We start from the raw sequence: 18,027 nt of genomic DNA, 5'->3' as shown, positions 1-18,027 counted from the left end.
GGAGATATTGTGGACGCGCCATCGCTTCGATACGTGAAAAGAGGCTGGTATACTTGTAGGCCCAAACGGCGTGCTTTAGGAAGCTGGGAGTTCGCCTGAGGGAAGGACCCGGACACCAAGCGTGCCACTGTGCGGGTGGGGGGAACAAGCGTGTAACTGTAATGTACTCACTCATCTGTTGAATGTTGGCTGCGTGCGGGAGATCGGTTGGCTGCTGGGTGCTTCTCCAGCCAGTCCGCGGCGGCTTCTGGAGTGTTGAAAAAGTGAACACGGTCGTTTTCCACCACCCGTAACTTGGAGGGATAAAGCATGGCGTAGGCCATACCTCGATCGCGAAGTTTCTTCTTGACATTGGTGAAGGTAGCACGTTGTTTCTGTAGATCAATAGAGTAGTCGGGGTAGAACGAGATACGGGCGTTCTCATAGCTTATTTCACCCTTGGCACGGGCTTCTTTAAGGATTGCGTCTCGGTCCCTGAAGTTTAGCAGCTTCATGATGAATGTGCGAGGGGGTGATCCAGGCGGGGGCACCTTCGGAGAAACACGATGGGCCCGCTCTATTATAAACACGGAGGAGAAGGCCTCTCTGCCAAATACCTTGGTAAGCAGCCTTTCCGCAAACAGTTCCGGTGAGTTGCCCTCTAGTTTTTCGGGTAAGCCAACTATCCGAATATTGGAGCGCCTGTTGCGATTTTCCAAATCCTCTTGGCGGTCTCGGAGAGTTTTGACCTCAGTCTGGGTCTGTGAAATGTCGCGCCGCGCAGGCTTCATTTGGTCCTCAAGGCGTCCGACTCTTTCCTCCGTCTCCGCCACTCTGGTGCGCAGTGTCTGCATGTCAGCTCTGAGGAGGGAGACATCCGACCTCACCTCCTCAATCTTAGTGGTTATAGCTGAGAGGGCTGCTTGACACGACGTGATGCCTTGCATTATTTGCTGAAGTGACGGGGCAGGCACCTCAGAGTCCGACGTCTCGTCGCCATCTTGGGCCTCGTGTCTGAATTTCGCCAGCTTGGCGGCCGCCTCAGAACCCTTTCTCGTCATGGCTAAGGGTACCTCCGTGCTCACGGGGCAATTTTAAGCCGAGAATATCCAGTTGTGTGCGAGTTGGAGTGGGAAATTTAGGTCAGGATAGCTTTTATCGGAGGTTCAGGCGGGAGCTCACGTCTTGCACGTCTTACTCCATGGACTTCCGGCCACGCCCCCACCACGCCCAAAGCTTTTAGGCGTGCTAACTAAGTTAGCACCCTTTTGTGAATCGAGCCCTTAGGATCTAAAAGCAGTGCAATTTTTTCATAAGCTTTTAGATGCTAAAAACAAGAAGAAAAAAAAACATACCACGAGATCTGCAGCAGTTCCTGTATATAACTCACTCGGGCATGGGATTACCGCTCTGATCTGCAGATTTCCATCCCGAGCCTGACTCGGGATTACTGCTGAGGTGGTTAATGTAAAAGAGGTTTATTACTGTATAAAGAAGTGTAAAAGTAGATTTATGCATCCTGAAAGGCCAGAATTTTTTTTCCGGTTGCTGGAGCCTTCTGGTTAAATAAGTTCTGGATAACAGGGTTTTACTATATATTGTATCTACCCATTGTAGACGGTATAAAGGTAGCCATACACTTATTGATTTGCAGCAGATTCGACCATCAGATAGATTTCTGTCAGATGACTGTCAATCTATCTGATGTGTGCCACACACTAGGAACATACAGTATTTCCAATAGATTTCAGAATGAAATCTATTGGAAATCGATCTTAATGCATTATTGGACCATTAGATCCAATGCAACTCTATGGGCCATCGATCTGCTGCTGGCAGCAGATCGTCCTAGAGTTTCCATCCAGTCAGATCAAATCGATCAAAATCGGCTGCAAATCGATCGATTGACTGATTCAATAGAATTGATTTCCAATCTATGGATGGCTGAAATCGACCAGTGTATGGGCCCCTTAAGGATCAATCACTGTTTTGTTTTTGTTTGTTTTTTTGAGACAAAGCTATGTATAAAAAATAGTTAAATGTACCTCTGAACACAGAGCATTCAAGACTCATTGTTCATTAACCATTGGTTCCTTACTCATGCAAAGCGCTGATTGTTCAAAGGTTCACTCCATTTATCAATCCATAGCAAATAAAAACAAAAATCCAGGAAGCACTGCTTGATTAACGTGTTATAGTATTATTTATTTTATATATATATGTACACATCTGAACGCTTTTGACCATGACAAGTGCAGAAAATAATCTAGATACATCTATATACAATCCATAGTTCACATTACTTTCCAAATAACCCCAACATATTTCCCTTCCATTTCTCGTTATTTTTTTATAAAGAATTATTATAAAAAAATGACATCAAATTTTTATATTGTAATATAAAATAACATTCTTTTTATTTCTTTGGTATGGTAGCTTAGACAAAAAAAAACCCATCCTACATTTATTTTCATCTTTTTACCAAATGAAATGAGATACCAAGTTGCATAGGTGGAGTATCTGTGCTTAAAGGACACCTGAAGTGAGAGCAATATTGAGGCTGCCATAATTTTTTCCTTGTTAAACAATACACATTGCCTGGCTGTCCTGCTGATCATTTGCCTCCAAACTTTTAGCCATGACCCTGAACAAGCATGCTGATCCGTTTTTTTCTGACTGAAGTCCGGCTAGATCGGCTTTATACTTGTTTCAGGTGGGTGATTTTGTCACTATTGATGTATGAAAGACCAGCAGGAGGCTGACCAAAGAAGTGTTTACACGCATTATACTGTGAGCTATTTAGACATCCACAGAGCTATCTCTTCTCCACAGTGCACTGATTTTCTGCAGTAATATGTCAGCAAGAAATACCCATGCTAAAGTGAATATGCGCAGTACAAACCATGAATCCCTTACTGGCCTGCCATAACTTGAACCCCCAAAACCTAGCCTAACACCAATGCTCACCCCTGACCTGTCTCCAGCACTAATGTTAACCCTTTTGTAACCAAAACCTCTTTATAGCACAACCTCTTATTTTGGTTATTTTCCATTGTATAATAAATATCCTACCTAAACAATATCTCAGTGTCCAATTTCGCCAATCTACTTTCCTGAAAATTAACTGTTCAGCTTGTCTAATACCTATTGATTGAAAAAGAAAGTGCGTCTTCTACTGCAGAACTATAGAGCCATGGAGACTGGGTGGGACTGCCTGAAGCTTCCATCGATGTAAATCTCCCAGCAAGCATCTTGCTAGTGTGTATGCATAACCACATGATCATGAGGTAAGGAAAATATTGATACACACTATGCAGAGTTCAGTTTCTGGGTTTAGTTTATCTTCTACGTGCTTCATGGCAGAAACTTAACACTAATTTCAACAATTCACCCAACCCTAACATTAACCTTAATCCCTTTGATGACTAATACTAACCTTTCCCCTGAACACCAGTAATGTTAAACTAACTCAATACACTGACAATACTAACCAATCTTCACCCTAAATTACCCTTAACCCAAAACTTTGGACTTCCTAAAAAAAAACCTTTATTTTCCCATTGACATCTACAATGTCAATAAAGAATACCTTTGTATGCTGATACTGGCACCCTGTATAGATACTATTTATTCCAGAGCAAAAACTGAATGCTGACTAGTAACCAATAAGGCCATTTTTTAATAATCAAAGGACAGGCATTCCCATCATCAAACACTGTTAAGAGTGATGGACAATAAGAGGCAAATAATGGATGGAGAATTATGCTAAAATGGACCAGCTTCATTTTATTGGTCCATTTACAAGCTACATAAATAATAGCATAATTCTGCATCGGAATTATTTGCATCTCATTGACCATCCCTAACAACCACCATGTACTTAGTGACACGCACGCACGCGCACACACACACACACGCACACACACACCCCTACACACACACACGCACGCACACACACACACAGACACACACGCACACACACCCCCCCCCCCCCCCCCCCCGCACACACACACACAGACACACACACACACACTCTATATCAGTCACTCCATAGTAGTAGTAGTGAAGGTCAAAAATAGTCAATAAAATTGTTGTCGGTTTAAGTAAAGTAAAGGCAAGAACTATATTATTCTGATATATACTATATATTCTGAAATGGCATCCATTCTTGCTTTTGATTTATTTGTGCACACTAACAATATTTCAGCATTGTCTGATGTTTCTCAGATCAGCATAGATTTGACCACTGCTGTCGTATTCTGGCCTAACATATATGCCCATTTATACCATTTTCTCGAAGAACTGTCCTAGTTTATTTTAATGAAGAACAGTATTTAGGTTAAAAGTTAAATACTAACCTCAGTAGGGGAAACTCCTGCGTGGGGCACCTGTAAACAATCCTCGACTTTAAAGTCGAAAATTTCCCAAGACCGGACTCCCATCCATGTACCAGCGCAGTTGTGAACAGTCTTCACCATTAAAATCTGCAGGTGTGAAGTATGGCCTTTGTCTGAGCACACATCTGCTTGTGCATGGCTTTTTCTCCGCGCATGAGCAGCTCTGTGCTACTGTGCAGGCACAAAACTACTTGCACCTGCTCAGTGCGGCCATGCTCATACATGGAGAGCACAACCAGGAAGCCTAGGAGGATTGTGGAACATAGAGGCTTCCACCTACTGATGTAAGTACTGTATATAATTTGTATTTTTTAATGCTGCAGGTGTACGTAAACAAAACCACATAGAAATGGAGCTATGTATACAATACCTCACTATAGCAAAACAAACAAACAAAAAATAGCAGATAAAACAAAATAATAAATTCAACATATGCTGATTATTAGAATACTTACAGCATCCTATCAAAGTGACAGCATCAAACATCATCAAGGCAAATATGCAGTCTATTCTTACACCAAATGGGACAGATCACATTTCTCGTAATGAGTCATCTCAGCTGTTGATCGTTGGATTGCAAAACAATTATTTCCAGGATTAGCTTAAAACTGAAATACATGTGAAGTGAATATCCTATTTCAAGATTTTACCCCTATAGGCAATTTGTTGCTGCACACTTTTTACTTTATGGATAAAATCATGAAATCCAGGCTACCCATAGTGACTGATGAACAAAGGTAAGGGATTTCCACTTCCTCGGGATAAATGGGCAATCCCTGGAGTCCCTGACACCGAAGCCTTCTCTTTGAAGTTCAGCTAATTAAACCTGCTCTGGTGGTATTAAGTATATAGCTGTGCTTAGCAGAATTCTCCTCTAATATGAGTGCTGTAAGTTTCATTATGAGGTGAACAAATGGAACAAGTTACTTAATGCCCTAGGCTACAGAAAGAGTGATCAGAAAAAATAATTATCAGAGTCCAAGAGTGCCCTGACTAGTTATTATACTGCAGGCCTGTCACATATAAAGGTTTCTGAATGCTCTGCAGCTCTAGGTACAGGAAACAGTTTAAGCCGGGTAGTGCAATACACGGAAGCTCTCAGCAAAGCAATGGCTTCTCTTCAAGCCAGTTTGTATTTATACTATTGTGAGAGCTTTGGTGCTGCTTCTTTCACTAGCCCATTACCAGACATGTTTTTTTCACAATTATGTATTTGTGAAAATAAAACAACATTTGTAACTTAAAGAAAACCTGTAGGGAAATAAGTGCACAATTTGGGTACTTACCTCGGCATTCTCCTGAAAGTTCCTCCATCCCGTTGCAATGTTGTTCCTGCACAAAAACCATCAACAAGGGCTTGTCGGCATCTCGCTTGTGCAGTAGCACAGACCCACTTGGGCTTCAGCAGAAAAAGCCAAGTCTGATCGGGGCCGTGCTGCTGCGCACGTGCGACTGCTAAGGAGCTCCCCGTTACAGCTCATAAGGCTCTGTCCTGTGTGCTCTCAGGGAGAAAGTGGGGTGCCAGCAGCTCTGCCAGCAGCTCTGCAGTGGTAAATAAGATTTGCAGTAAAGCAATCTACAGAATCTGTTGCTCACTGAAGGATGGAGGTGATATAATTTATGTTCCACTCCAGAGTATATGAATACTACTGTATGTAGCAATAGATTGCCCTTTACCACCTAACTCTATTTGAGATCTGCAGCAGTTTAGATCAAGCACCGGACAACCTTTGGTTCTTTTGATGATGGCTTATTCTACAAGTCATCTATTGCAAAGTGCCTCGCAGTTTCAACAATAGCGCACAATTACATTAAAAAAAAAAGTTACAGATTGACCTTTCTACACAGTCATCAAATCAAACATTTCAAGTTTTGATTTGTCATAGCAATGGGATTGCTTTTATACCTGCCAGTGCCCAGACCCGTGGATCTGCACTTCAACCACTGATCAAACTGCTTAAAACTTTTTATACCCCCTTTTTTTTACCCCTTTGCCTGATATATCTATGCTTCCTTTAGCACTGCAAAATTATCTGAAAAATGCCTTTTCATGCTTGTACTCTTTAATAACTATGTTGCCATGATACTTTTCAATCCAACAAACTACACAACTATACACAAGAGAGTTCAACAGCTCCATCAGTGAGGTTTGCGTGATCCAAACAGTGAATATCGTCAAGATGTAGAAGCCTTCTTAACCAAGTAGTTTTACATCAAAACAGGAGAAAAAAAGTTGAAATTTATAGAACAGAAGTTTAACAGCAATAAGAGAAATGAGATATAGCTAGTCATTTTGTGAATCTTTTTTGTTCTGCACAAAACAGATGTTGAACATTCTGAAAGGAGGTAGTTATTTACACTGGAAGATGATTTATTGCAAAAAAACAACTTCAAAACCCGTTTGAAGTGGTGTTTGCCACTTTTAGAGCCTTCGTGCAATCACGCCATCATAATAATTTTATAAAGTGTTTTGTTTTGTGCACAGCTGTGCAAGACTGTGGGGTGATCACTGACAAAGTCTCTCCAATCATAATTTATTATGCATGTGCTAAAAACATGGAAACAAGATAGTAATTAAACAGCCTCACCCATGCTGCAGAAGCAGTACACTGCATAAACATTTGGTGATACAATTACATGAAGGTATGATCTAAGAACATAATAGCAGCAGCAAGGGTGGGGATTCTTAAAGCGACTATAAAGTCTAAAATGCACTTGGTTTGAAACCCGTTCTTCTATAAACCCTGGGGGTTCTTTCAGCAGTGTTCTCCCCAGGCTCTTTTAGCCGGGTGCTCCACTCGGCTAATTTTGGTCAGCACCCGGCTGTCATCGGCTCCCCACCTCCTACGCTATAAGCAGAGTTGTGTACAGAAGCGCCGGTCCTGCATTCTCTCATCTCACCACACCCGGGTACCTTTTCATGCCACTGTTGCAGTATAACTCCTCTTCGGAGACTTTCCATGTGGTGACTTCCGGCTGTTAGCCCCATCCCTTTGGAGATGATTGGTGCAGCGTTCTCTGTATCGATAAATAGAGAATGACGCACCCAGACAGCTACAAGTAGGCGGGAATAATTGTAGGAAGTCACCGCAAGGTTGGTGTCCGAGGAGCAGTTATACTGATGGAACCCCAGAAGTCAGCATAACTTTGTAGAATGGCATGCACTTTAATGTAGAACATACACAAACCAAAATGCAACCTGACATAAAGCAAATGTACTGCTGTACAGAGATGTCTAAGGCTGCATGAACACAAGTGAAATTTACCTTTCATTCAAGGAGTAGATTTGATAGTTTAATCAAATGGATCACTAATGATGTCTGAATTTTTTAACCAATCCCAAAAATTGGTCAATATCAAGTGCAAAGTCAAAAGAGCTTCCACTGGTTAGGTTGGAAAGCTTCTTTTGACCATATACTGTAGGCATCCGATGGGTATTTGAGACCTCTAGATCAATACCTGCACATTTTCTTATCTTCACTGTGCTTTTTTTGTCCTGTTGGTACCTTCTCTACTGCAGAATTGACCACACATCCAATGATATGTGGGTTACTATAATAAACAAATGGTAATATTTTTTGTCAAACAAGCTCATCAAATTGGATGTCAATCAACCAATAAGTCAGAAAGTGTATGGCTTACTTTACCTCCTAAAAGTTACCTGAATTGACATGATGAGATAAAATGTGTATGCACAGTCCCGTGCCTACATAGAACTAGGTATTTGTTCCTTTGTGTTTTTTTCTTACCATAAGGGTTCAGAATTCAGATATGCAAATGATACTTTCTCTTCGGTCACACTTCAGTCGGACTATAGTGCATTTTTCACTGATAACTAATTACAATCTATGAAACTCTTTCCTGGCAGAGAATAACTGTGCAGGAAATAGATAAAAAGGTCAACAGTTCAAGATTGTAGCTGTGAAACACTAAAGACTGTGTCGTGCAGATGAGACTATAAAAACATGATTTTTTTTTCCTTTCTTGGAAAAACCTATTTATGAGTAGGATGACAGATGCAATTGTTTATTTCATACATTTATTTTCAATTAATGTTTGCTTTAAGATGACAGTTTTATAGATTGTTCTTAAGCGTATTGCAGTGACAAGTGCACCAATAAATGACCTTTTTTTGTGGTGCTGGGTGTCTGTGGTCATTACTCCTCCCACCATTTCACCCCTATGTAACTATTTTCTTACTTAAACAGAGTGAGTGAACTGAAAATGCAGAAGATGATCAGCTTCCATGAAAAATATACATAAAGAAATGTCACTTGAAAAAGGTTTGGCTTTAAAACTACTTACAACTGAAAACGCTTTTTTCATGTGATATTTGTCCTGGTTTAAAAAGGCACTTAAGTAAAAAAAAAAAAAAAGAGTTTTACTCACCTGGGGCTTCCCTCAGCCCCCTGCAGCTGATCGGTGCCCTCGCCGTGTCCCTGCGATCCTCCTGTCCCCGCTGGTGGCTAGTTCCGGTCTCGCCGTCACCGGCCGTCAGGCTGGGAACGCGAGTGATTCTTCGCGTTCCCAGCCACAATATCTCCCCCTATGCTGCTATTGCGGCCTTACTTGCCGCAATAGCAGTATAGGGGGCAATATTGTGGCTGGGAACGCGAAGAATCACTCGCGTTCCCAGCCTGACGGCCGGTGACGCCGAAACCGGAAGTAGCCACCGGCGGGTACAGGAGGATCGGAGGGACACGGCGAGGGCACCGATCAGCTGCAGGGGGATGAGGGAAGCCCCAGGGGAGTAAAACTCATTTTTTTTTTTAGGCTTAAGGTTCACTGTAGAACTTGCATGTGCAAGGTCTCCCCCAAAAATTATAAAAAAACAATAATAATGAATACAAGTAAAAATAGCATTCACAGAAGGCTGGTATTTTTTAGACGGTACCAATTATGAAACCTGCCTCATACTGTGACCCAAACCGACCACCATAGCAGCAACTCAATTTAGTTTACAAACAAGCAACTTTTGAATGGGAACTAAATATAATTTTTACTGTGACAGATCTATAGTGTAAGTTCACTTATAAATACTGTACACAGCTAACACACTACTCTTACAAGTAACGGTTTCTAATAGGCTCATTTACGGCCTGGTCTACTGTAACCATGACAACCAAGAATAGGACAACTGCTGTTATAACCACCCACATGGCTTGCCTTGATTTGTTGGTGCAATCTCTTTTTGCAAAACTAAATTAGTTTGTAAAGGGGCTATGAACACCCAGGATAAAAAAAAATATGTATTTGCACATTAAAACAGAAATGATCATATAAGACTATAATGTGCTATTATACAGTATATCATCACTTTGTTAGTAAATCTGTGAGATTAAATCATATAACTTTTTTTGTTAAGTACAATTTCTTGAATTATATTAGCTTTCATACCATATAAACATAAACTACATTTGTATTAAAATACAGGTTTTCATTATATTAGTTAAAAATATGTATCATTAGTGTACTGTTTTAGGATAAAGGCATTTAAAATACATATGATGGGGAGAAAAATAGCATAGGTAAGTTTACAGAGAGCAATTGTGTATCAAATGCCAGCGGCACACAATTGGATATTTCAGTATTGCTTGTTCACTGGCATTTGCTGGCCTACTGTATCTCTCAGAGGTGGCTTTCATCTATCTGCTAAAGCGATCGTAAAGTCAGTTATGTTACACTGGATTGGCTGGATTTTACATACATAATATGGACAACTATGAAGTCCAGCTGCTGCCATCCTTTTTTTACAGCTTTCTGAAAGCGTGAAGTGGGCAAACATTGCCAGGGAATTGCCACCACTAGAGCTTCCAAGAGATGAAAGAAACTGAAAGAAGGGCAGCACAGCAGAGCCTATTAGAGTTTGGAGATGGCCTAAAAATATAGTGAATATATTGGAGGTATTGAAGTAGTTGATGGTTCTGATCCTTGGAAGAGTAGCTTGTATTACTCCTATGACACCAAAGTTGTCTTTGACATCACTATTAACTGCTTTAGTACCGCGGTGATTGAAATCTACACCCTGTTTTTGTGGGCTCCTGGCTGGCAGGGCGTAGATTTAAATCACCGTTCGCAGCGTGCATTCGCCGTTTTCGTTGCTCCCCGCCGATCGCACTGCTCAAACCGACGTTTCTTACTGCATTGGCTCCTGGCCGTGTCTATCAATGTAAGCTGCTCCCATTGGCTTACATTGATAGACACAGTCAGGAGCCAATGAAAGCGACTTGTGATCGGCTCACATGACTCTGCCATCATAGAGAGGGTGTAAGGATGGTCTCGCCGAGCGGCGATGACGGCGATTGCGGCAGGTATGCGCAGCGATTCGTCGGAATTCCATCATTCTTGTACCAGCAGTCTCTGGTCCTTAAGGGGGCAGAGACCACTGGTACTTAAGTGGTTAAAGCTTATTCCAGGATTTGTTTTTCTTTTAGTTTTGGAGAGTGTGGATTAGACCTTCTTTTTTTTGTTTTTTTGTTTAAACTCTCAAAAAAGACCCTCTTCATTGTCTCTCATTTCTTGTACCCAAAATCAGTGCTGGTACATTTTAATGACATGGAGATCCCACATACAGGAACTCAGGAAAAACCCTCTCCACTAGGAAGATAGATCACAGAAAAAAACACAGCGCGATAGTCTATTTCCAAGCTATCCAAAACTAATAATTCTTCCATCAATCTAGGCTGTAAATAAAGTATACATTTATAGGCGTTCATAAATAACGGCTGAATCCTGCAGGCTTCAAAGACCTCTGTGTTTCCAATAACAACATATCAGATGCTGCAGATCATTCCCTAGCCATTTACAATTAGAATAAAACACGTTATCAATCACCTCTGAGATTTTTATCAAAAGCAACTCCATTTGAAAAAAAACCCCAAAAAACAAAACAAAACAGGCAATATTTAAAGTGAGACTGCCATCTTGTTATCCTTATAACACATGTCAACTTCCTGCCTGCCTGCCATGTTTTTTACAGTCTGTCAGTCAGTACTGCCAAACGCTATAGGTTAAATGACAACAAACTGTCACAGGTAGAAGAACCCTGAATACTGATACAAAAGGCAATTTTACCTTATGAAAATGATAGCTGGGTTATTAAAAAATATTATATTCCTATATATGAAATACAAAAATATGTAACAAGAGCTTATGTTTAGACTGTTGTATAATTTGATATGATTTCCTTTCTTTATATGTGAAGTTTCCTATGCACTGTACATTTTCCTGGTAACAGTTTTGGCTTATCATAGAGAACACATACACTAAAGCCAACATAGACTTCTATATACAGATCCATAAAGTGCAAGTAAAGTATGGCTATTTTAGGAAATAACAAACATGAGAATGTCCTGAGGAAGATTATCACCTTTGGTGACAGTAGTATCTGTAGGAGGACACAAGGTAGACTTTAGGGTAAAGCTATTGAGGCAGATGCCTTAGACTGTAAGCTACAGAAGGCCCACCAATATACCTCTTCTCTTGGTAATTAGGCATCACATTCCTTATTCTCCTTATACACATAGCTGAGACAGCCCTTGTGCTAAGCATGCATTGCTCCATTAGCAAATGAGGCTGGGGCCATCATGCCTTTGGATTTAAAGGTCCAATACACACTTTACGGAAGTGATTTTATTTCTCAGCTGCATCTGTTGCAGTTCTGAATTTCTGTTGAACACAGCGTCCCTGCAGTGCATATTTCATTTGTTTGTGTTTTCTGAACAGTCTTCTGGTATTTTTTCCTCAGAGCAACTTCTCTCGGAAATTCTGTCAAGATGCTCTAACTCATAAAATCTCTCAGCCACACACTGGGCAGTAAGTCTGGCCTCTGGGTCATGGTCCCAACATTCTGTTATGGTTTCACATACAAGCTGGATTCCCTGGGGAGAGAAACAGGAATTGTTATTTCATGTAGAAATCAATAGAAGTAATATACAGTATTTTACTGAACGGAATAAACAAAATAAGCTTGACTGTCGCATTGAATAGAAAAAAGAAAAGCTGAAGTTGCAGTTTAAACAATAAAATAAATTATAATTTACACTGGTTTTGGAGTTTACCTTTTTTAAAGGCCTATTTGATGGAATGGTGCTCAGTGTAAAAGGCAGCACACACAGTGCAGTATCCACAGAAGCCAATCAGAGTCGACTGACTGTATTCAGCTGAATAAGAAGAACTTGACTGTCCTCCCGACATACTTAACCGAATGAGTTCCTTTATGGCAAAAACAATGGTTTTGCAAAGGAATTTGCAAGGTTATCTAAACTGTATTCAATAACAGGGCAATAGCTTTCTCAAGTACTCTTCCACCCTACAGCTTTACGCTATGATCAGACTTGTACAACATCTAACTACTATAAAATTGTGCTTCCAGCAGAAGTGTACTAATAGCTCCCATTACTCCCGGCATCATGGTGAGGGGAAGGGGTTGGTGCTTCCAGACCTGGGGTGCAAAGCATCGGAGGTTCATTGTTTGCGCTTCCGAACTCTCTATCTCCCCCACCCCTGATTTTGCATTGTAGCCACAACAGAGCTTTATACTCATTCCCACAGAATGACAGGAGTGGAGATGACCTGTCCTGCTGCCCAAATGAAGTAAAGTATAAAGCTCCAGTGTGACTGCAATGCAAAATCGGGGGGGATTGGTTAGGGTGTTAGGAGAGTTCAGGAGTGCACACAAAGAACCAGTTTTCTAGCCCATGCAGGCACGCACGTGTGTTCTCCCTACCAAAGGGAGCTCAAATGTAACTTACGCCTCTGGCTCTCAGGGCAACTCATAAATGGTCCTATGCATGGTGCAGATTACCACCAGCATGCATGTGTTGAAGCATAGACTATTAGTATACTGAGTTTAGGACTTTACCTCGTCTAATCAAGTGGGATGAATGAGTCTTTTTTAGGATCTTATATAAAGACTATATATATATATATATATATATATATATATATAGTGATAACATCTTACACAATGTTTTACAAAATACATAGTCATGATACTAACTGTTCCTAAGAGAAGCTCACAAACTTATCCCTACTGTAGTGATTCCACCGCCTGTCGGATGCTTGCTGGCACTCGGTGTGGGTAGTAAAGTGAAGGATCCTGAGGCTTCCCTCTTCTTAGGTAAGTATCTGTCTTTTTTTTGTTTAGTGATGCCTTTAGTTCACTTTAAACTGCAGCCACAATGTGGTAATTGGCTGGCACGCGGGAGGCTACAGTGCTCGACAAGTTCGCAGTTCAGCCTCCTTTGTAAATAAGGCCTTAAAGATAAAACTCCGACCAAGAATTGAACTTTATCCCAATCAGTAGCTGATACACCCTTTTACATGAGAAATCTATTCCTTTTCACAAACAGACCATCAGAAACTCTGAGGACCGTGGTACTCCTGGCAGTTTCCTGTCTGTGAACTTTGTTGCATTGTGGGAAATAGCTGTTTACAGCTGTTTCCAACTGCCAAAAAAGCATGCAGCAGCTACATCACCTGCCAACTGTAAAAATGTCACCATGTAATAAATGTCAGAATGTAAATCAGGGATTTAAAATATTTTACAATGGGTAAACACTGACTAAATCATTTATACATAATTACTGTAAAAAGAAAGCACTTTTTTTATTACATTATTTTCACTGGAGTTCCTCTTTAAGAAGGTAACGGATTTGCATGTTTTTCCAAATGCATCTTCTCTGTTTACTCACCGTGATAAATCCAAACGTTTCTGTTGTGCATGGACATTCAGGACAGCCCATTATTACTATAACTTTGTAATTTGTTGCTATTATTATCTCTGCATCTGTTACTTAATTCATCTGTTAATTAATTAATCGGTTAATTAATGATTAATTTGCATATATTCAGCAGTGATGCACTGGGAGACATCTCAAACTCACTCCAACCTGAATTATCGCAAATTCTTTCTGTTTTAAGAAAGCAAACTTTGTGTTTCTGTTAACCACTTCCGGATTCTCGGAGCGTATATACACGCCCCTGAATCCTGAAGTGTATACCATGGAAACGGCCGCTCGTATGAGCGGCCGTTCCATGTCAGCTCACGGAGGGTGTCTCCGTGAACACCCTGCGAGCCGATCGGCGGCTCGCAGGGTAAATGTAAACACACGGGGAAGACCTTCCCCGGTGTTTACATGTATACGGCGCTGCTGCGCAGCAGCGCCGTAGAGGAGATCGGTGATCCCCGGCCTCTGATTGGCCGGGGATCACCGGCATCTGATAGGCTAAAGCCTATCCCATCAGGCGCAGGACGGAAATCCGTCCTGCGCCGCTCACAGGGGGAGGGAGAGGGAGGGAAGGGGAAGGAGGCCAGGAAGCGCTGCGGAGGGGGGCTTTGAAGAGCCCCCCCCCCGCAAGCGCAAGCAGCCGGCGGCGATCAGACCCCCCCAGCAGGACATCCCCCTAGTGGGGAAAAAAGAGGGGAAGTCTGATCGGCCTGGCTGCTAGCTGATCGGTGCTGCGGGCTGGAGAGCCCACGCAGCACCGATCAGCACAAAATAGCGTGGTAGGGAAGTGGTTAATTAATGTCTTGTGTTATTATTGTTTTTTAGTCTTTCTGTCGTTAGGTATAATGTGCATTACAAAGCTTATCGTTCTTGTCATCAGTTACAATTACTGAACATTTTTTAATAATATGGTAATGTGGATACAATTATGAAATCTCATGTCTTCTTGGCTCAGTGTTATTACCAAGAACAGTGAGCAATAAACAATTCCTTCTCCAGCCACACATGCAGTACACATTAGCATAACAGTGCTGTAGGTATGTGCAATTATTTGGTGGAAAAAATGATCTGGCCAATCTCCGAGCATGAGCATAAGCTCCCCTGACGGATCCCACAACCACAATAATTATTTGTCATACATGACTCGCAGCATGACTCAAGGCATCTCTGAGAAGAAAAGGCAGCAGAGTGTAAACTATCACATTCCCAGCTTCCCTTCAGTTGGCTAATATGCTCCACATACCTGCTTTAATAAGCACAGCACAGTTATGTTAGATGTACTGCTGTGGGGAAGGAAGGTTTTATACAGTTTGAATGACTCATGGCTTTCCCATGCATGCTGATCTTTTAACATTTGTGTTTTCTATTTCATATTAGAGCAACATGCTCCACAAAAACAGAATGTGTTTTCATCTACAGAGGGCTTCCTTTTCACTGAAATTGCAGTAGAGTAGAGGGAACTTGTACACATCAGGAGAAACATGTACACACGTTAAAGCAGGGGTGTCAAATACAAAGTGTCCGAAATAGAACACTGGGACCAAGTCGTGGACCAACCTTAATGTCTAGTGGCCAACTTCCTCCCTTATACATTTTCCTGGTGTCTAATGGCTTCCCCTCCCTACCCAGTACAGTTCCTTGATGTCTAGAGCCTCCCTCCCTTCCCTATACAATTCCCTGGTGTTTAGTAGCCCTTCTCTCTCCCTCCCTTACACAGTGCCCTTGTGTCTAATGCCTCCTATCCTTCCTACCCTATACAGCTTTCTGGTGTCTATTGGTCCTCTCTACCCTATACAGTTCCCTGGAGTTTAATGGTCCTCCCTCCCCTAAATAGTTCCCTGGTGTCTAGTGGTCCTCCCTCCTCAAGGTGGTTTGAGCTGCAGATCACCACTTTAATCAAAATAGATAACTAAGCCACTGATCGCCACTGTAAAACAATCAGATTGTTCCTTAATACATATGGTGATATTAAAGAAAAGATATGAATGTTGAAATAGGCAACCAAAAATATTGTAATCAGCAATCGGATCGCCACTTCTTTATTAAATGGGCCAAGGAAGCAAATAGGCAGGACAGCCAGGAAGCTAAAAGTACCTAAAATACCACTGATCCACTCTAATATCCTATAGTCGTTAATGTAACAGTTGTTGAGTTTTCAATGTATACCTGTGTCAGAAAATGCTTAGAAAAAACACTTTTTTGAAATCCAGTCGCTCCAATAGGGCTGGCGAATGACACAGGGATTCCCCTCTTCATGTTATCTATTCGGTCTGACTGTCTCTCTAACCACTATTATTTTTCTGAACACAGCTGCTGACCTCTCAGTTACTGAAGTGAATAAGGGTTTGTCAGACCAAATGAAGATGGAATCTCAGTCCATGTCGGTAGCCTCGCTGATAGATGAAGATATGTCAGATGTTGAAAAGCTGTGTTCCTCAACATTTTTTTGACAGAAAGGATATAGAGGTTTCTATTCTGCTGTTGTTTTATGGGCCTGTATAAGAGATCACCAGTTCCCTCCATAATCCTCATGCTTAAAGTGGAACTAAACTCAGAACTTCCTCTCTGCAAGATGAACAACCAAGGCTGTACACCCATAGTGGACCTATAGCTAATACATTTTACAGAGTCACACCAATCCAACATACATACAGGCTTTTTAGACTTTCTGGTCCTTATCAGTGCATGGTATGGATTGATATGACTTATTGGGCTTGAACCAATAATAAAAAGAATATCCGGATAGCTCAAAGAGCTAACTGAGAGCATTGGTGATTTGTAGAGAAGTAAAGCTTTGTTCCCACCCATCTTATAGACAAACACCTTACAAGGGACTTCGCTATTATTGCACTGCTGACACACATAGGGTTGATGATGATTTGGGCTGAAGGGGACCTGCACTTTCACTGGCTTTAGTACAGCGCAAGTCCAGAACATTTGTTGTTCATTTTTGCCCAGAACTTGTCTCCAGTTTCATATTGGTAGCCACAAGTGCATGTAAAGCCTGCACTTAATCCTATAATGGGTAGCCAGCAAATCAATTCAACTAACATAGTATCAGAGTTCCACACTTGCCCAGTCATATCAACCTTTGGGAGAATCCATGCAGTTAGTGCCAGGCCACAACAGACTATACATGAGAAGACTGAAATACCAGTTGGTGTCATTATCCAATACCTATTAAAAAAAGAGTAACAAACAACTTATAGATACAAATATTTTACCTGGTGGTTTAACCAGCTATTGGAAATTTCAGGTCTTCCTCGGTCCCTTAACACATTGTCCTTCATGCTTTCTACACATGGATGTTCTCGCACTTTGGTACCAAATGGAGGTTCATAGTCTTTTACGTCTATAAAATATAACACAAGAGTATCTGGCATTAAACATGATATTAAAATGTAAGCAAAATCACACAGTGCATTTAAGAAGATGTTCTTCATTTACAAAGCTGAAAGGTTGAGCTGAAGATTGCTGTACACATTCCACAAGGAAAAAAAAAATCAAAATCAGACCTTTTTCTTGTTTTTAAGTACACATCAGCACGCTAACATTCTTCTCATGCCAAGGAGATCTGCAAATATATTTCTGGCAGGGACAAAAATACTGAAATTCTGCAGAGGCTTAAAAATGTAATCGAAAAGTAGACTTATACTTGCGCTGTTTACAAAGCATATATAGATCAAGCGCTAGGACACTGAAGTGGAGGTAAATGTTTAAATAAACATTTGCATACTTACCTGCAATACATTTCCTCTTCTGATAGACTTCTTTCCTTATCTTCTGCACCATGGCAGTTGCATTTATACTTCTGTTGCTTGGCCATGCCCACTACCCCATGCTACCTTCCTCTTTGCCCAACACCCCCTCCATATGACCTCAAAGCGGATCTCCAGACTAAATTTAAAAGCCAGCTGCCT

General features: G+C 41.3%; 1 protein-coding gene across 3 annotated transcripts in view; it reads right to left on the bottom strand.

Moving 5' to 3' along the window:
• Positions 1-11,526: 11,526 nt before the first annotated feature.
• The window catches only part of TGFBR2 (transforming growth factor beta receptor 2), a 123,753-nt gene continuing 117,252 nt past the window's right edge, over positions 11,527-18,027 (bottom strand). For all 3 annotated transcript variants that reach the window (XM_068236205.1, XM_068236206.1, XM_068236207.1), the window contains exons 10-11: positions 17,332-17,459; positions 11,527-12,256 (exon numbers count right to left, since the gene is read on the bottom strand). In XM_068236205.1, coding sequence (XP_068092306.1) covers positions 12,077-12,256; positions 17,332-17,459 — 308 coding nt within the window. In that variant the 3' untranslated portion in view covers positions 11,527-12,076. The remainder of the gene's footprint in view (positions 12,257-17,331; positions 17,460-18,027) is intronic.

This window comes from Hyperolius riggenbachi, chromosome 5 (genome assembly GCF_040937935.1).
Source record: "Hyperolius riggenbachi isolate aHypRig1 chromosome 5, aHypRig1.pri, whole genome shotgun sequence".
In the NCBI taxonomy this organism is placed as follows: Eukaryota; Metazoa; Chordata; class Amphibia; order Anura; family Hyperoliidae; genus Hyperolius; species Hyperolius riggenbachi.
Note: the sequence above shows the minus strand (reverse complement) of the source record. Positions and strands in the feature narration are given on the sequence as shown.